This window comes from Scyliorhinus torazame, chromosome 19 (genome assembly GCF_047496885.1).
Source record: "Scyliorhinus torazame isolate Kashiwa2021f chromosome 19, sScyTor2.1, whole genome shotgun sequence".
Taxonomy (NCBI): Eukaryota; Metazoa; Chordata; class Chondrichthyes; order Carcharhiniformes; family Scyliorhinidae; genus Scyliorhinus; species Scyliorhinus torazame.
Window position 1 is genome coordinate 19623137 of NC_092725.1, and position 19749 is coordinate 19642885.

Genomic DNA, 19749 nt, shown 5'->3' on the forward strand with positions numbered 1-19749 from the left:
CCTCTCCATCCCATACTCCATCCCTCTCTCCATCGCACTCGCCATCTCTCCTTCATTCCCTCACTCCATCCCCCTCTCCGTCACTCTCTCCTTACATCTCTCCATCCCTCTCTCCCTCCCTCTCTCCATCCCTCTCTCCATCCCTCTCTCCAGCCCTCTCTCCCTCCTTCTCTCCTTCCATCTCTCCATCACGCTCTCCATCCCTCTCTCCTTCCCTCTCTCCCTCCCTCTCTCCTTCACTCTCTCCATCCCTCTCTCCATCCATCTCTCCCTCCCTCTCTCCTTCCATCTCTCCATCCCTCTCTCCAGCCCTCTCGTCATCCCTCTCTCCCTCCCTCTCTCCTTCCCGCGCTCCCTCCCTCTCTCCTTCCCTCTCTCCACCACTCTCTCCATCCCTCTCCCCATCCCTCTCTCCATCGCTCTCCCCGTCCCTCTCTCCATCCCTCTCTCCACCCCTCTCTCCAGCCCTTTATCCTTCCCTCTCTCCTTTACTCTCTCCATCTCTCGCTCAATCCCTCTCTCCATCCCTATCTCCTTCCCTCTCACCACCCCTCTCTCCATCCCTCGCTCTATCCCTCTCTCTATCCCTCTCTCCAACCCTTTCTCCATCCCTCTCTCCAAACCACTCTCTATCGCTCACTCCATCCCTCTCTCCATCCCTCTCCATCCCTCTCTCCATCCCTCTCTCCATCCCTCTCTCCATCCCTCTCTCCTTCACTCTCTCCATCCCACTCCCCATCCCTCTCTCCATCTCACTCTCCATCCCTCTCTACTTCCCTCTCTCCGTCCCGCTCTCTATGCCTCTCTCCCTCCCTGTCTCCATCCCTCTCTCCATCCCTATCTCCATCCCTCTCTCCTTCCCTCTCTCCATCCCTCACTACTTCCCTCTCTCCATCCCTCTCTGCATCCCTCTCTACATCTCACTCTCCATCCCTCTCTCCTTCCCTCTCTCCGTCTATCTCTCTATTGCCTCTCTCCTCCCTCTCTCCATTCCTCACTCCATCCCTCTCTCCTTCCATCGGTCCATCCCTCTCTCTATCCCTCTCTCCATACCGCTCTCCATCCCTCTCTCCTCCCCCTCTCTATCGCTCTCTCTATCCCTCTCTCCAAACACTCTCCACCCTGCTCTCCTTCCATCACTCCATCCTCTCTCCTTCCCGCTCTCCATCCGTCATTTCATCCTCTCCCCGTCCCCCTCTCCTTCCCTCTCCATCACACTCTCTATCCCTCACTCCATCCCTCTCTCTTCCCGCTCTCCATCCGTCATTTCATCCCTCTCTCCGTCCCCCTCTCCATCCCCCTCTCTATCGCTCACTCCATTCTCTCCCCAACCCTCTCTCCATCCCTCTCTCTGACCCTCTCTCCATCCCCCCTCCATCCCTCTCTCCATCCCTCACTCCCTCATCTCCTTCCTCTCTCATTCCTCTCTCCATCCGTCACTCCCTTATCTCCTTCCCCTCTCCTTCCCTCTCTCCATCCCCTTCTCTATCACTCACTCTCCCAGTTAATCCCTCTCTCTCTCCCTCTCTCTCTCCCACTCTCTATCCCTCTCTCTATCCCTCTCTCTATCCCTCCCTTCCCTGTCTCTATCCCTCTCTCTCTATACCTCTGTCCCGTCCCTCTATCCCTCTCTCTCTATCCCTCTCTCCATCCCTCTCTCAATCCCGCTCTACGTTACTCTGTCTATCCCTCTCTCCATCCCTCTCTCGCTTCTCTCCTTTCTTCTCTCATTCCCCCTCTCCTTCCCTCTCTCCATCTTGCTCTCCTTCCCTCTCTTCATCCACTCTCTATCCCTCTCTTCATCTCTCCCCTTCCTCTCTCTATCGATCTCTCTATCCTTTCTCCTTCCCTTTCTCCATCCCTCTCTCTATCATACCCTCCACTCCTCTCGCCAGACCTCACTCCAGGCCTCTCTCCTTCCCTCTCTCCATCCTGCTCTACTTCCCTCTCTCTATCCCACTCTCCATCCCTCTCTCCCTTATCTACATCCCTCTCTCCATCCCTCTCTCTACCCCTCTCTCCTTCCCTCTCTCCATCCCGCTCTCCATCCCTCTCTCCATCCCTCTCTCCATCCATCTCTCTATCTCCATTACTCTCTCCGTCCCTCTCTCCTTCCCCCTCCCCATCCTCTCTCCATCCCTCTCAGCATCCCTCTCTCCTTCCCTCTCTCCATCTCTCTCTCCATCCCTCTCTACATCACCCTCTCCATTCCTCTCTCCATCCCACTCACCATCCTCTCTCCTTCCTCTCTCCATCCCTCTCTCCTTCCCTCTCCCCATCCCTCTCTCCATCTCTCTCTCCATCCCTCTCTCCTTCCCCTGACCATCCCCCTCTCTATCGCTCTCTCCATCCCTCTCCCCAACCCTCTCTCCATCCCTCTCTCCGTCCTCTCTCCATTCCTCTCTCTATTCTTCTCTCCATCCCTCTCTCTATCACATTCACCATCCCTCTCTCCATCGGTCTCTCCATCCCTCTCTCCGTCCCCTCCCCAACCATCTCTCCATCTCTCTCTCCACCCCTCTCTCCTTCCCTCTCTCCATCCCTCTCCCCATCCTTCTCTCCATTCCTCTCACCATCCCTCTCTCCATCCCTCTCTCCATCCTCTCTCCATCCCGCTCACCATCCCGCTCTACATCCCTCACTCCATCCCTCCCTCCCATCCATCTCTCCATCGCCCTCTCCTTCACTCTCTCCATCCCTCTCTCCATCTCACTCTCCTTCCCTCTCTCCGTCCCTCTCTCTATGCCTCTCTCCCTCCCTCTCTATATCCCTCACTCCATCCGGCTCTCCATCCATCGCTCCATCCCTCTCTCCATCCCTCACTCCATCCCTCTCTCCATCACTCTCTCCATCCCTCGCTCCATCCCACTATCCATCCCCCTCTCCTTCTCTCTTCTATCTCGCTCTCTCCTCTCCCTTTCCTCTATCCATCACTCTCTCCATCCTCTCTCCATCCCGCTCTCCATCCCTCTCTCTATCCCTCTCTCTATCCCTCTCTCCCTCCTCTCTCCATCCCTCTCTCCAACCCTCTCTCCATCCCTCTCTCTATCCCCCTCTCCTTCCCTCCTTCCATCCCTCCTCCATCCCTCTCTCCATCCTTCTCTCCATTCCGCTCTCCATCCCTCTTTCCATCACTCTCTCGATCCCTCTCTCCTTCCTCTCTCCATCCCTCCTCTTCATCCCCTCTCCTTCACGCTCTCCATCCCTCTCTCCATCTCACTCTCCATCCTCTCTCCTTCCCTCTCTCGTCCCTCTCTCTATGCCTCTCTCCCTCCCTCTCTATATCCCTCACTCCATCCCTCTCTCCATCACTCTCTCCATCCCTCTCATCCCACTATCCATCCCCCTCTCCTTCTCTCTATCTATCTCGCTCTCTCCCTCTCTCCTTCCCTCTATCCATCACTCTCTCCATCCCTCTCTCCATCCCGCTCTCCATCCCTCTCTCTATCCCTCTCTCTATCCCTCTCTCCATCCCTGCTCTCATCCCTCTCTCCAACCCTCTCTCCATCCCTCTCTCTCTCTCCCTCCTCCTTCCCTCCTTCCATCCATCCCTCCATCCCTCTCTCCATCCTCTCATCCGCTCTCCATCCTCTCATCCTCTCTCATCCTCTCTCCATCCCTCTCCTCCTCTCATCCCTCTCTCTCCTCTCCATCCCTCTCTCATCCATCTCCATCTCTCTCCCTCCTCTCCCTCCCTTCTCTTCCCCCCTCCCCATCCCTCTCTCCATCCCCTCTCACCATCCCTCTCTCCTCCCTCCTCCTCTCCCTCTCTCTCATCCCTCTCTCCTTCCTCTCCCCAACCCTCTCTCCATCTCTCTCTCCATCCCTCTCTCCTTCCCTGACCCTCCCCTCTCTATCACTCTCTCATCCTCTCTCCAACCCTCTCACCATCCCCTCTCTCCGTCCCTCTCTCCATCCTCTCTCATCTTCTCTCCATCCCTCTCTCCTCTCACCATCTCTCCATCCCTCTCTCCATCTCTCTCTCACCATCCCCTCTCTCCTCTCCCCCTCCCATCCTTCTCTCCATCCTCTCACTCTCCATCCCTCTCTCCATCTCTCTTCCTCTCTCCTTCCCTCTCTCCATCCGCTCACCTCCCGCTCTCCATCCCTCACTCCATCCCTCCCTCCATCCCTCTCTCCATCCCCCTCTCCTCTCTCCGTCCATCCCTCTCTCCATCCTCTCTCATCTCACTCTCCTTCCCTCTCTCCGTCCCTCTCTCAATGCCTCTCTCCTCCCTCTCTATATCCCTCACTCCATCCGGCTCTCCATCCATCGCTCATCCTCTCTCATCCTCACTCCATCCTCTCTCCATCACTCTCTCCATCCTCTCTCCATCCACTATCCATCCCCTCTCCTTCTCTCTCTCTATCTCGCACCCTCCCCTCCCCTTCCTCTATCCATACTCTCTCCATCCCTCTCTCCATCCCGCTCTCCATCCTCTCTCTATCCTCACTCTCCTTCTCCATCCTTCTCCATCCTCTCTCCAACCCTCTCTCCATCCCTCTCTTATCCCCTCTCCTTCCCTCCTTCCATCCCTCCCTCCAATCCCTCTCTCCATCCTTCTCTCCATCCGCTCTCCATCTTCTTCCATCACTCTCTCGATCCCTCTCTCCTTCCCTCTCTCCATCCCTCTCTTCATCCCCCTCTTCTTCACTCTCTCCATCCCTCTCTCCATCTCACTCTCCATCCCTCTCTCCTTCCCTCTCTCCGTCCCTCTCTCTATGCCCTCTCTCCCTCCCTCTCTATATCCCTCACTCCATCCCTCTCTCCATCACTCTCTCCATCCCTCTCTCCATCCCACTATCCATCCCCTCTCCTTCTCTCTCTCTATCTCGCTCTCTCCCTCTCTCCTTCCCTCTATCCATCACTCTCTCCATCCCTCTCTCCATCCTGCTCTCCATCCCTCTCTCTATCCCTCTCTCTATCCCTCTCTCCATCCCTCTCTCCATCCCTCTCTCCAACCTCTCTCCATCCCTCTCTCTATCCCCCTCTCCTTCCCTCCTTCCATCCATTCCTCTATCCCTCTCTCCATCCTTCTCTCCATTCCGCTCTCCATCCCTCTTTCCATCACTCTCTCGATCCCTCTCTCTTCCCTCTCTCCATCCCTCTCTTCATCCCTCTCTCCATCCCTCTCTCCATCTCGCTCTCCATCCCTCTCTCCATCCCTCTCTCCATCCCTCTATCCTTCCCTCTCTCCATCTCGCTCTCCATCCCTCTCTTCATCCGCTCTCCAACCCTCTCTCCATCCCCCTCTCCATCCCCCTCTCCATCCTCTCCCATCCCTCTCTCCCTCTCTCTCATTCCGTCTCTCCTTCCCTCTCTCCACCTCGCTCTCCTTCCCACTCTCCATCCCTCTCTCCTTCCCTCTCTCCATCCCTCTCTCCTACCCTCTCTCCTTCCCTCTCTCCATCCCCCTCTCCTACCCTCTGTCCATCCCTCACTCCATCCCTCTCTCCTTCCCTCTCTTCATCCCTCTCTCCTTCCCTCTCTCCGTCCCTCTCTCTATGCCTCTCTCCCTCCCTCTCTATATCCCTCACTCCATCCCTCTCTCCATCACTCTCTCCATCCCTCTCTCCATCCCACTATCCATCCTCTCTCCATCCCACTATCCATCCCCCTCTCCTTCTCTCTCTCTATCTCGCTCTCTCCCTCTCTCCTTCCCTCTATCCATCACTCTCTCCATCCCTCTCTCCATCCCGCTCTCCATCCCTCTCTCTATCCCTCTCTCTATCCCTCTCTCCATCCCTCTCTCCATCCCTCTCTCCAACCCTCTCTCCATCCCTCTCTCTATCCCCCTCTCCTTCCCTCCTTCCATCCATTCCTCTATCCCTCTCTCCATCCTTCTCTCCATTCCGCTCTCCATCCCTCTTTCCATCACTCTCTCGATCCCTCTCTCCTTCCCTCTCTCCATCCCTCTCTTCATCCCTCTCTCCATCCCTCTCTCCATCTCGCTCTCCATCCCTCTCTCCACCCCTCTCTCCATCCCTCTATCCTTCCCTCTCTCCATCTCGCTCTCCATCCCTCTCTTCATCCGCTCTCCAACCCTCTCTCCATCCCGTTCTCCATCCCCCTCTCCATCCCTCTCTCCATCCCTCTCTCCCTCTCTCTCATTCCGTCTCTCCTTCCCTCTCTCCACCTCGCTCTCCTTCCCTCTCTCCATCCCTCTCTCCTTCCCTCTCTCCATCCCTCTCTCCTACCCTCTCTCCTTCCCTCTCTCCATCCCCCTCTCCTACCCTCTGTCCATCCCTCACTCCATCCCTCTCTCCTTCCCTCTCTTCATCCCGCTCTCTATCCCTCTCTCCATCTCTCTTCTTCCCTCTCTCTATCACTCATTCTATCCCTTTCTCCTTCCCTTACTCCATCCCTCGCTCCATCTGACTCTCCTTACCTTTCTCTAACCATCTCTCTATCCCTCTCTCCTTCTCTCTCTCTATCCCTCTCTCCATCCCTCACTCCCTCATCTCCTTCCCTCTCTCATTCTCTCTCTCCATCCCTCACTCCCTTATCTCCTTCCCTCTCTCCTTCCCTCTCTCATCCCCTTCTCTATCACTCCCTCTACCAGTTAATCCCCTCTCTCTCTCCCTCTCTCTCTCCCACTCTCTATCCCTCTCTCTAACCCTCTCTTTATCCCTCCCTCCCCTCTCTCTATCTCTCTCTCTCTATACCTCTCTTCCGTCCCTCTATCCCTCTCTCTCTATCCCTCTTTCCATCCCTCTCTCCCTTCTCTCCTTTCTTCTCTCATTCCCTCTCTCCATCCCTCTCTCCATCTCGCTCTCCTTCCCTCTCTCCATCCCTCTCTCTGACCCTCTCTCCTTCCCTCTCTACGTCCCTCTCTCCATCCCTCTCTCCTTCCCTCTCTCCATCTCGCTCTCCTTCCCTCTCTCTATCGCTCTCTCTATCCCTTTCTCCTTCCCTTTCTCCATCCCGCTCTACTTCCCTCTCTCTATCCCTCTCTCCTTCCCTCTCTCCATCCCACTCTACTTCCCTCTCTCTATCCCACTCTCTATCCCTCTCTCCCTTATCTCCTTCCCTCTCTCATTCCCTCTCTCCATCCCTCTCTCCAGCCCTCGCTCATTCCGTCTCTCCTTCCCTCTCTCCTTCCCCTTCTCTATCCCTCACTCTCACATTTAATCCCCCACTCTCACCCTCTCTCTATCCCTCTCTCCTATCTCTCTATCCCTCTGTCTCTATCCCTCTCTCCCTCTCTCTATCCCTCTCTCTCTCATTATCCCTCTCTCTATCCCCCCTCTCTCTCTCTCTATCCCTCTCTCCATCCCTCCTCTCCCTTCTCTCACTTTTTCTCTATCCCTCTCTATCTCTCCCTCTCTCTATCCCTCTCACCCCCAGTCTCTCCGCTCTCTCTCTCCCTCTCTCTCTTTCTCCCTCTCTCCCCTCTCTCTATCGCTCTCTCTCTCCCTCTCTCTATCCCTCTCTCTCCCCTCTCTCTATCCCTCTCTCTCTATCCCTCTCTCTATCCCTCTCTCTCCCCAGTCTCTCGCTCCCTCTCTCTCTCTACCTCTCTCTATCTATCCCTCTCTCTCTCTCTCTCTATCCTTCTTTCCCCTCTCTCTGTCCCTCTCTATTTCTCTCTATCCCTCTCTCCCCTCTCTCTATCCCTCTCTCTCTCTCTTTCTATCTCTCTCTCCCTTCTCTCATTCCCTCTCTCCAGCCCTATCTCCTTCCCTCTCTCCTTCCCCCTCTCAACCCCTCATTCTCCCAGTTAATCCTCCCTCTCTCTCCCTCTTTCTCTCCCTCCCCTCTCTCTATCCCTCTCTCCCCCTCTCTCTCTCCCCTCTTTCTATCCCTCTCTCTCCTAATTAATCCCCTCTCTCTAACCCTCTCCCTATCTCACAGACTCTATCTCTCCTGCCCTCCCACCCCAGACTCTCCCTTCTCTCTATCCCTCTCTCTACCCCTCTCCCTATCCCTCCCCTCTCTCCACCAGTCTCTCTCTCTCTATCCCCCTCTTTATCCCTCTCTCTATCTCTCTCTCCCAGTCTCTCCCCTCTCTCCGCCAGTCTCTCCCTCACTCTCTCCCCTCTCTCTATCCCTCTCCCTATCCCTCTCTCTATCCCTCTATCCACAGTCTCTCTCCTCCCTCCCCGTCTCTCTCTCTCTCTCTCTCTCACAGTCTCTCTATGTCTCCATCCCAAACTCCCTCACTCTCTGCCCTCTCTCTATCCCTCTCCCTATCCTTCTCTCTATCCCTCTATCCTCAATCTCTCTGCTCTCTATCCCTCTCTCCACAGTCTCTCCCCTCTCTCCCCGTCTCTCTATCCCTCTCTCCACAGTCCCTCCCCTCTCTCCCCGTCTCTCTCTCTCTCACAGTCTCTCTATCCCTCTCACCCCCAGTCTCTCCGCTCTCTCTCTCCCTCTCTCTCTTTCTCCCTCTCTCCCCTCTCTCTATCGCTCTCTCTCTCCCTCTCTCTATCCCTCTCTCTCCCCTCTCTCTATCCCTCTCTCTCTATCCCTCTCTCTATCCCTCTCTCTCCCCAGTCTCTCGCTCCCTCTCTCTCTACCTCTCTCTATCTATCCCTCTCTCTCTCTCTCTCTATCCCTCTCTCCCCTCTCTCTATCCCTCTCTCTCTCTCTTTCTATCTCTCTCTCCCTTCTCTCATTCCCTCTCTCCAGCCCTATCTCCTTCCCTCTCTCCTTCCCCCTCTCAACCCCTCATTCTCCCAGTTAATCCTCCCTCTCTCTCCCTCTTTCTCTCCCTCCCCTCTCTCTATCCCTCTCTCCCCCTCTCTCTCTCCCCTCTTTCTATCCCTCTCTCTCCTAATTAATCCCCTCTCTCTAACCCTCTCCCTATCTCACAGTCTCTATCTCTCCTGCCCTCCCACCCCAGTCTCTCCCTTCTCTCTATCCCTCTCTCTACCCCTCTCCCTATCCCTCCCCTCTCTCCACCAGTCTCTCTCTCTCTATCCCCCTCTTTATCCCTCTCTCTATCTCTCTCTTCCAGTCTCTCCCCTCTCTCCGCCAGTCTCTCTCTCTCTCTATCCCCCTCTCTATCCCTCTCTCTATCTCTCTCCCAGTCTCTCTCTCTCTCTCTCTATCCCTCTCTCTATCTCTCTCTCCCAGTCTCTCTATCTCTCTCTATCCATCTCTCTATCCCTCTCTCTATATCTCTCTCCCAGTCTCTCTCTCTCTCTATCCCGCTCTCTATCCCCTCTCTATACCTCCCTCCCCAGTCTCGCCCCTCTTTCGACCCCTCTCTCTATCCCTCTCTCTATCTCTCTCTCACAGTCTCTCCGCTCTCTTCATCCCTCTGTCCCCAGTCTCTCCCCTCTCTCTATTCCTCTCTCTCTATCCCTCTCTCTCTCTCTCTCTCTCTATCCCTCTCTCTATCCCTCTCTCTAACCCTCTCTCTATCTCTCTCTATCTCTCTCTCCCAGTCTCTCCTCTCTCTCCTCCAGCCTCTCTCTCTCTCTCTATCTCCTCTCTCCCCTCGCTCTATACCTCCATCCCCAGTCTCTGCCCTCTCTCTCTCCCCTCTCTCTCCCTCTCTCTGTCATTCTCTCTATCCATCTCTCTCCCCCAGTCTCTCCCTCTCTCTATCCTGCCATCCCCAGTCTCTCCCTCTCTCTATCCCTCTCTGCCCCAGTCTCTCCCCTCTCTCTCTCCCTCTCTCTATCCCTCGCTCTACCCCAGTCTCTCCCTCTCTCTATCCCTCCATCCTCAGTCTCTCCCTCACTCTTTCTCCCATCCCGTCTCTCCCTGTCTCTATCCTCCTATCCACAATCTCCCCCCTCTCTTTATCCCACTCTTCCAGCTGTCCATATCTCTTTTATACAGTGAGTCCTGTTCCTTCACAACGTGAATAATTTTTTTGTTTTGATCTTTCATTACAGGAAACTTCTGTTACTACAAGGCGACATGCGGTAAGACAGACGTCATCCGATTGCAAAAATATATATTGATCTCATACACTGTCTTGTGTGTCACATTGCGTTAGATACACTGTCCTTTCCCCCTCTGGGACCAGGTGTCACAGTGTGTTAGATACACAGTCCTTTCCCCCTCTGGGACCAGGTGTCAAAGTGTGTTAGATACACTGTCCTTTCCCCCTCTGGGACCGTGTGTCACATTGTGTTAGATACACTGTCCTTTCCCCCTCTGGGACAGGGTGTCACAGTGTGTTAGATACATTGTCCTTTCCCTCTCTGGGACAGTGTCACAGTGTGTTAGATACACTGTCCTTTCCCCCTCTGGGACAGTGTCACAGTGTGTTAGATACACTGTCCTTTCCCCCTCTGGGACCGGGTGTCACAGTGTGTTAGATACACTGTCCTTTCCCCCTCTGGGACCGGGTGTCACAGTGATTTAGATACACTGTCCTTTCCCCCTCTGGGACAGTGTCACAGTGTGTTAGATACACTGTCCTTTCCCCCTCTGGGACCGGGTGTCACAGTGAGTTAGATACACTGTCCTTTTCCCCTCTGGGACCGGGTGTCACAGTGTGTTAGATACTCTGTCCTTTCCCCCTCTGGGACAGTGTCACAGTGTGTTAAATACACTGTCCCTTCCCCCTCTGGGACCGGGTGTCACAGTGTGCTAGATACACTGTCCTTGCCCCCTCTGGAACCGGATGTCACAGTGTGTTAGATACACTGTCCATTCCCCCTCTGGGACAATGTCACAGTGTGTTAGATACACTGCCCTTTCCCTCTCTGGGACTGGGTGTCACAGTGTGTTAGATACACTGTCCTTTCCCCCTCTGGGACTGGGTGTCACAGTGTGTTAGATACACTGTCCTTTCCCCCTCTGGGACCGGGTGTCACAGTGAGTTAGATACACTGTCCTTTCCTCCTCTGGGACCGGGTGTCACAGTGTGTTAGATACATTGTCATTTCCCCCTCTGGGACAGTGTCACAGTGTGTTAGATATACTGTCCTTTCCCCCTCTGGACAGTGTCACAGTGTGTTAGATACACTGTCCTTTCCCCCTCTGGACAGTGTCACAGTGTGTTAGATACACTGTCTTTTCCCCCTCTGAGACAGTGCCACAGTGTGTTACATACACTGTCCTTTCCCTCTCTGGGATCGGGTGTGACAGTGTGTTAGATGCACTATGCTTTCTCACTATGGGACCGGGTGTCAAAGTGTGTTAGATACACTGTCCTTTCCCCCTCTGGACAGTGTCACAGTGTGTTAGATACACTGTCCTTTCCCCCTCTGGACAGTGTCACAGTGTGTTAGATACACTGTCTTTTCCCCCTCTGAGACAGTGCCACAGTGTGTTACATACACTGTCCTTTCCCCGTCTGGGACCGGGTCTAACAGTGTGTTAGATACACTGTCCTTTCCCCCTCTGGGACAGTGTCACAGTGTGTTAGATACACTGTCATTTCCCCCTCTGAGACAGTGCCACAGTGTGTTAAATACACTGTCCTTTCCCCCTCTGGGACCGGGTCTAACAGTGTGTTAGATACACTGTCCTTTCCCTCTCTGGGACAGTGTCGCAGTGTGTTAGATACACTGTCCTTTACCCATCTGGGACAGTGTCACAGTGTGTTAGATGCACTGTCCTTTCCCCCTCTGGGAGCGGGTGTCGCAGTGTGTTAGATACACTGTCCTTTCCACCTCTGGGACCGGGTGTCACAGTCTGTTAGATACACTGTCCTTTCCCCCTCTGGGAGCGGGTGTCGCAGTGTGTTAGATACACTGTCCTTTCCCTCTCTGGGACAGGGTGTCACAGTGTGTTAGATACACTGTCCTTTCCCCCTCTGGGACCGGGTGTCACAGTGAGTTAGATACACTGTCCTTTCCCCCTCTGGGACCGGGTGTCACAGTGTGTTAGATACACTGTCCTTTCCTCATCTGGGACCGGGTGTCAGAGTATGTTAGATACACTGTCCTTTCCCCCTCTGGGACAGTGTCACAGTGTGTTAGATACACTGTCCTTTACCCATCTGGGACAGTGTCACAGTGTGTTAGATACACTGTCCTTTCCCCCTCTGGGAGCGGGTGTCGCAGTGTGTTAAATGCATTGTCCTTTCCCCCTCTGGGAGCGGGTGTCGCAGTGTGTTAGATACACTGTCCTTTCCCCCTCTGGGACCGGGTGTCACAGTGTGTTAGATACACTGTCCTTTCCCCCTCTGGGAGCGGGTGTCGCAGTGTGTTAGATACACTGTCCTTTCCCTCTCTGGGACAGGGTGTCACAGTGTGTTAGCTACACTGTCCTTTCCCCCTCTGGGACCGGGTGTCACAGTGAATTAGATACACTGTCCTTTCCCCCTCTGGGACCGGGTGTCACAGTGTGTTAGATACACTGTCCTTTCCCCCTCGGGGACAGTGTCACAGTGTGTTAGATACACTGTCCTTTCCCCCTCTGAGACAGTGCCACAGTGTTTTAGATACACTGTCGTTTTCCCCTCTGAGACAGTGCCACAGTGTGTTAAATACACTGTCCTTTCCCCCTCTGGGATTGGGTGTCACAGTGAGTTAGATACACTGTCATTTCCCCCTCTGAGACAGTGCCACAGTGTTTTAGATACACTGTCGTTTTCCCCTCTGAGACAGTGCCTCAGTGTGTTAAATACACTGTCCTTTCCCCCTCTGGGACCGGGTCTAACAGTGTGTTAGATACACTGTCCTTTCCCCCTCTGGGACAGTGTCACAGTGTGTTAGATACACTGTCCTTTCCCTCTGGGACCAGGTGTCATAGTGTGTTAGATACACTGTCCTTTCCTCATCTGGGACCGGGTGTCACAGTATGTTAGATACACTGTCCTTTCCCCCTCTGGGACCGGGTCTAACAGTGTGTTAGATACACTGTCCTTTCCCCCTCTGGGACAGTGTCACAGTATGTTAGATACACTGTCCTTTCCCTCTGGGACCAGGTGTCATAGTGTGTTAGATACACTGTCCTTTCCTCATCTGGGACCGGGTGTCACAGTATGTTAGATACACTGTCCTTTCCCCCTCTGGGACAGTGTCACAGTGTGTTAGATACACTGTCCTTTCCTCATTTGGGACCGGGTGTCACAGTGTGTTAGATACACTGTCCTTTCCCCCTCTGGGACTTGGGGTCACAGTGTGTTAGATACACTGTCCTTTCCCCCTCTCGCACTGGTGTCACAGTGTGTTAGATACACTGTCCTTTCCCCCTCTCGCACTGGTGTCACAGTGTGTTAGATACACTGTTCTTTCCCCCTCTGGGACCGGGTGTCACAGTGTGTTAGATACACTGTCTGTTCCCCCCTGGGACAGTGTCACAGTGTGTTAGATACACTGTCCTTTCCCCCTCTGGGACAGTGTCACAGTGTGTTAGATACACTGTCATTTCCCCCTCTGAGACAGTGACACAGTGTGTTAGATACACTGTCCTTTCCTCATCTGGGACCGGGTGTCACAGTGTGTTAGACACACTGTCCTTTCCACCTCTGGGACAGGGTGTCACAGTGTGTTAGATACACTGTCCTTTCCCCCTCTGGGACCGGGTGTCACAGTGTGTTAGATACACTGTCCTTTCCCCTCTGGTACAGTGTCACTGTGTGATGGATACACTGTCCTTTCCCCCTCTGGGACCGGGTGTCACAGTGTGTTAGATACACTGTCCTTTACCCCTCTGGGACCGGGTGTCACAGTGTGTTAGATACACTGTCATTTCCCCCTCTGAGACAGTGACACAGTGTGTTAGATACACTGTCCTTTCCTCATCTGGGATCGGGTGTCACAGTGTGTTAGATACACTGTCCTTTCCCCCTCTGGGACCGGGTGTCACAGTGTGTTAGATACACTGTCCTTTCCCCCTCTGGGACCGGGTGTCACAGTGTGTTAGATACACTGTCCTTTCCCTCTCTGGGACCGGGAGTCACAGTGTGTCAGATAAACTGTCCTTTCCCCCTCTGGGACCGGGTGTCACAGTGTGTTAGATACACTGTCCTTTCCCCTCTGGTACAGTGTCACTGTGTGATGGATACACTGTCCTTTCCCCCTCTGGGACCGGGTGTCACAGTGTGTTAGATACACTGTCCTTTACCCCTCTGGGACCGGGTGTCACAGTGTGTTAGATACACTGTCATTTCCCCCTCTGAGACAGTGACACAGTGTGTTAGATGCACTGTCCTTTCCTCATCTGGGATCGGGTGTCACAGTGTGTTAGATACTCTGTCCTTTCCCCCTCTGGGACCGGGTGTCACAGTGTGTTAGATACACTGTCCTTTCCCCCTCTGGGACCGGGTGTCACAGTGTGTTAGATACACTGTCCTTTCCCTCTCTGGGACCGGGAGTCACAGTGTGTCAGATACACTGTCGTTTCCCACTCTGGGACTGGGTGTCACAGTGTGTTAGATACACTGTCCTTTCCCCCTCTGGGACAGTGTCACAGTGTGTTAGATACACTGTCCTTTCCCCCTCTGGGACCGGGTGTCACAGTGTGTTAGATACACTGTCCTTTCCCCCTCTGGGCCCGGGTGTCACAGTGTGTTAGATACTCTGTCCTTTCCCCCTCTGGGACCGTGTCACAGTGTGTTAGATACACTGTCCTTTCCCCCTCTGACACAGGGTGTCACAGTGTGTTAGATACACTGTCCTTTCCACCTCTGGAACCGGGTGTCACAGTGTGTTAGATACACTGTCCTTACCCCCTCTGGGACAGTGTCACAGTGTGTTAGATACACTGTCCTTTCCCCCTCTGGGACCGGGTGTCAAAGTGTGTTAGATACACTGTCCTTTCCCTCTCTGGTACAGTGTCGCAGTGTGTTAGATACACTGTCCTTTCCCCCTCTGGGACCGGGTGGTCACAGTGTGTTAGACACACTGTCCGTTCCCCCTCTGGGACTGGGTGTCACAGTGTGTTAGATACACTGTCCTTTCCCCCTCTGGGACAGTGTCACAGTGAGTTACACACTGTCCTTTCCCCATCTGGGACAGTGTCACTGTGTGTTAGACACACTGTCCGTTCCCCCTCTGGGACCGGGTGTCATAGTGTGTTAGATACACTGTCGTTTCCCCCTCTCGCACTGGTGTCAAAGTGTGTTAAATACACTGTCCTTTCCCCCTCTGGCACCGGGTGTCACAGTGTGTTAGATACACTGTCCTTTCCCTCTCTGGGACAGTGTCACAGTGTGTTAGATACACTGTCCTTTACCCATCTGGGACAGTGTCATAGTGTGTTAGATACACTGTCCTTTCCCCCTCTGGGAGCGGGTGTCGCAGTGTGTTAAATGCATTGTCCTTTCCCCCTCTGGGAGCGGGTGTCGCAGTGTGTTAGATACACTGTCCTTTCCCCCTCTGGGACCGGGTGTCACAGTGTGTTAGATACACTGTCCTTTCCCCCTCTGGGAGCGGGTGTCGCAGTGTGTTAGATACACTGTCCTTTCCCTCTCTGGGACAGGGTGTCACAGTGTGTTAGCTACACTGTCCTTTCCCCCTCTGGGACCGGGTGTCACAGTGAGTTAGATACACTGTCCTTTCCCCCTCTGGGACCGGGTGTCACAGTGTGTTAGATACACTGTCCTTTCCCCCTCGGGGACAGTGTCACAGTGTGTTAGATACACTGTCCTTTCCCCCTCTGAGACAGTGCCACAGTGTTTTAGATACACTGTCGTTTTCCCCTCTGAGACAGTGCCACAGTGTGTTAAATACACTGTCCTTTCCCCCTCTGGGATTGGGTGTCACAGTGAGTTAGATACACTGTCATTTCCCCCTCTGAGACAGTGCCACAGTGTTTTAGATACACTGTCGTTTTCCCCTCTGAGACAGTGCCTCAGTGTGTTAAATACACTGTCCTTTCCCCCTCTGGGACCGGGTCTAACAGTGTGTTAGATACACTGTCCTTTCCCCCTCTGGGACAGTGTCACAGTGTGTTAGATACACTGTCCTTTCCCTCTGGGACCAGGTGTCATAGTGTGTTAGATACACTGTCCTTTCCTCATCTGGGACCGGGTGTCACAGTATGTTAGATACACTGTCCTTTCCCCCTCTGGGACCGGGTCTAACAGTGTGTTAGATACACTGTCCTTTCCCCCTCTGGGACAGTGTCACAGTGTGTTAGATACACTGTCCTTTCCCTCTGGGACCAGGTGTCATAGTGTGTTAGATACACTGTCCTTTCCTCATCTGGGACCGGGTGTCACAGTATGTTAGATACACTGTCCTTTCCCCCTCTGGGACAGTGTCACAGTGTGTTAGATACACTGTCCTTTCCTCATTTGGGACCGGGTGTCACAGTGTGTTAGATACACTGTCCTTTCCCCCTCTGGGACTTGGGGTCACAGTGTGTTAGATACACTGTCCTTTCCCCCTCTCGCACTGGTGTCACAGTGTGTTAGATACACTGTCCTTTCCCCCTCTCGCACTGGTGTCACAGTGTGTTAGATACACTGTTCTTTCCCCCTCTGGGACCGGGTGTCACAGTGTGTTAGATACACTGTCTGTTCCCCCCTGGGACAGTGTCACAGTGTGGTAGATACACTGTCCTTTCCCCCTCTGGGACAGTGTCACAGTGTGTTAGATACACTGTCATTTCCCCCTCTGAGACAGTGACACAGTGTGTTAGATACACTGTCCTTTCCTCATCTGGGACCGGGTGTCACAGTGTGTTAGACACACTGTCCTTTCCACCTCTGGGACAGGGTGTCACAGTGTGTTAGATACACTGTCCTTTCCCCCTCTGGGACCGGGTGTCACAGTGTGTTAGATACACTGTCCTTTCCCCTCTGGTACAGTGTCACTGTGTGATGGATACACTGTCCTTTCCCCCTCTGGGACCGGGTGTCACAGTGTGTTAGATACACTGTCCTTTACCCCTCTGGGACCGGGTGTCACAGTGTGTTAGATACACTGTCATTTCCCCCTCTGAGACAGTGACACAGTGTGTTAGATACACTGTCCTTTCCTCATCTGGGATCGGGTGTCACAGTGTGTTAGATACACTGTCCTTTCCCCCTCTGGGACCGGGTGTCACAGTGTGTTAGATACACTGTCCTTTCCCCCTCTGGGACCGGGTGTCACAGTGTGTTAGATACACTGTCCTTTCCCTCTCTGGGACCGGGAGTCACAGTGTGTCAGATACACTGTCCTTTCCCCCTCTGGGACCGGGTGTCACAGTGTGTTAGATACACTGTCCTTTCCCCTCTGGTACAGTGTCACTGTGTGATGGATACACTGTCCTTTCCCCCTCTGGGACCGGGTGTCACAGTGTGTTAGATACACTGTCCTTTACCCCTCTGGGACCGGGTGTCACAGTGTGTTAGATACACTGTCATTTCCCCCTCTGAGACAGTGACACAGTGTGTTAGATGCACTGTCCTTTCCTCATCTGGGATCGGGTGTCACAGTGTGTTAGATACTCTGTCCTTTCCCCCTCTGGGACCGGGTGTCACAGTGTGTTAGATACACTGTCCTTTCCCCCTCTGGGACCGGGTGTCACAGTGTGTTAGATACACTGTCCTTTCCCTCTCTGGGACCGGGAGTCACAGTGTGTCAGATACACTGTCGTTTCCCACTCTGGGACTGGGTGTCACAGTGTGTTAGATACACTGTCCTTTCCCCCTCTGGGACAGTGTCACAGTGTGTTAGATACACTGTCCTTTCCCCCTCTGGGACCGGGTGTCACAGTGTGTTAGATACACTGTCCTTTCCCCCTCTGGGCCCGGGTGTCACAGTGTGTTAGATACTCTGTCCTTTCCCCCTCTGGGACCGTGTCACAGTGTGTTAGATACACTGTCCTTTCCCCCTCTGACACAGGGTGTCACAGTGTGTTAGATACACTGTCCTTTCCACCTCTGGAACCGGGTGTCACAGTGTGTTAGATACACTGTCCTTACCCCCTCTGGGACAGTGTCACAGTGTGTTAGATACACTGTCCTTTCCCCCTCTGGGACCGGGTGTCAAAGTGTGTTAGATACACTGTCCTTTCCCTCTCTGGTACAGTGTCGCAGTGTGTTAGATACACTGTCCTTTCCCCCTCTGGGACCGGGTGGTCACAGTGTGTTAGACACACTGTCCGTTCCCCCTCTGGGACTGGGTGTCACAGTGTGTTAGATACACTGTCCTTTCCCCCTCTGGGACAGTGTCACAGTGAGTTACACACTGTCCTTTCCCCATCTGGGACAGTGTCACTGTGTGTTAGACACACTGTCCGTTCCCCCTCTGGGACCGGGTGTCATAGTGTGTTAGATACACTGTCCTTTCCCCCTCTCGCACTGGTGTCAAAGTGTGTTAAATACACTGTCCTTTCCCCCTCTGGCACCGGGTGTCACAGTGTGTTAGATATACTGTCCTTTCCCTCTCTGGGACACTGTCACAGTGTGTTAGATACACTGTCCTTTCCCCCTCTGGGACAGTGTCACAGTGTGTTAGATACACTGTCCTTTCCCCCTCTGGGACTGGGTGTCAAAGTGTGTAAGATACACTGTCCTTTCCCCCTCTGGGAGATTGTCAAAGTGTATTAGATACTCTGTCCTTTCCCCCTCTGGTACAGTGTCACATTGTGTTAGATACACTGTCCTTTCCCCCTCTGGGACCAGGTGTCACATCGTGTTCGGTACACTGTCCTTTTCCCCCTCTGGGACCGGGTGCCACAGTCTGTTCGATACACTGTCCTATCCCCCTCTGGGCCCGTGTGTCACAGTGTGTTAGATACACTGTCCGTTACCCTCTGGGACAGTGTCACAGAGTGTTATATACACTGTCCTTTCCCCCTCTGTGACCGGGTGTCACAGTGTGTTAGATACACTGTCCTTTCCCCGTCAGGGACAGTGTCACAGTGTGTTAGATACACTGTCCTTTCCCCCTCTGGGACAGTGTCACAGTGTGTTAAATACACTGTCCTTTCCCCCTCTGGCACCGGGTGTCACAGTGTGTTAGATACACTGTCCTTTCCCTCTCTGGGACACTGTCACAGTGTGTTAGATACACTGTCCTTTCCCCCTCTGGGACAGTGTCACAGTGTGTTAGATACACTGTCCTTTCCCCCTCTGGGACTGGGTGTCAAAGTGTGTAAGATACACTGTCCTTTCCCCCTCTGGGAGATTGTCAAAGTGTATTAGATACACTGTCCTTTCCCCCTCTGGTACAGTGTCACAGTGTGTTAGATACACTGTCCTTTCCCCCTCTGGGACCGGGTGTCACAGTGTGTTAGATACACAGTCCTTTCCCCCTCTGGGACTGTGTCACAGTGTGTGAGATACAGTGTCCTTTCCCCCACTGGGATCTGGTGTCACAGTGTGTTAGATAAACTGTCCTTTCCCCCTCTGGGACAGTGTCACAGTGTGTTAGATACACTGTCCTTTACCCCTCTGGGACTGGGTGTCACAGTGTGTTAGATGCACTGTCCTTTCCCCCTATGGGACCGGGTGTCACAGTGTATTAGATGCACTGTCCTTTCCCCCTATGGGACCGGGTGTCACAGTGTGTTAGATACACTGTCCATTCCCGTTCTTGGACCGGGTGTCACAGTGTGTTATATGCACTGTCCTTTCCCCCTCTGGGACTGGGTTTCATAGTGTATTAGATACACTGTCCTTTTCCCCTCTGGGTTCAGTGTCCCAGTGTGTTAGATAGACTGTCCTTTCCCCCTCTGGGACAGTGTCACAGTGTGTTAGATACAGTGTCCTTTCCCCCTCTGGGACCTGGTGTCACAGTGTGTTAGATACACTGACCTTTCCCCCTCTGGGACGGGGTGTCAGTGTGTTAGATACACTGTCCTTTCCCCCTCTGGGACAGTATCACAGTGTGTTAGATACACTGTCCTTTCCCCCTCTGGGACAGTGTCACAGTGTGTTAGATACACTGTCCATTCCC

The 19749-nt window shown here is 53.6% G+C and overlaps 1 protein-coding gene across 3 annotated transcripts in view; it reads left to right on the top strand.

Moving 5' to 3' along the window:
* LOC140396037 (carbonic anhydrase 4-like) overlaps window positions 1-19749 on the top strand; it is a 120294-nt gene that overhangs the window by 35989 nt on the left and 64556 nt on the right. For all 3 annotated transcript variants that reach the window (XM_072484102.1, XM_072484104.1, XM_072484103.1), the window contains one exon: window positions 9850-9879. In XM_072484102.1, coding sequence (XP_072340203.1) covers window positions 9850-9879 — 30 coding nt within the window. The remainder of the gene's footprint in view (window positions 1-9849; window positions 9880-19749) is intronic.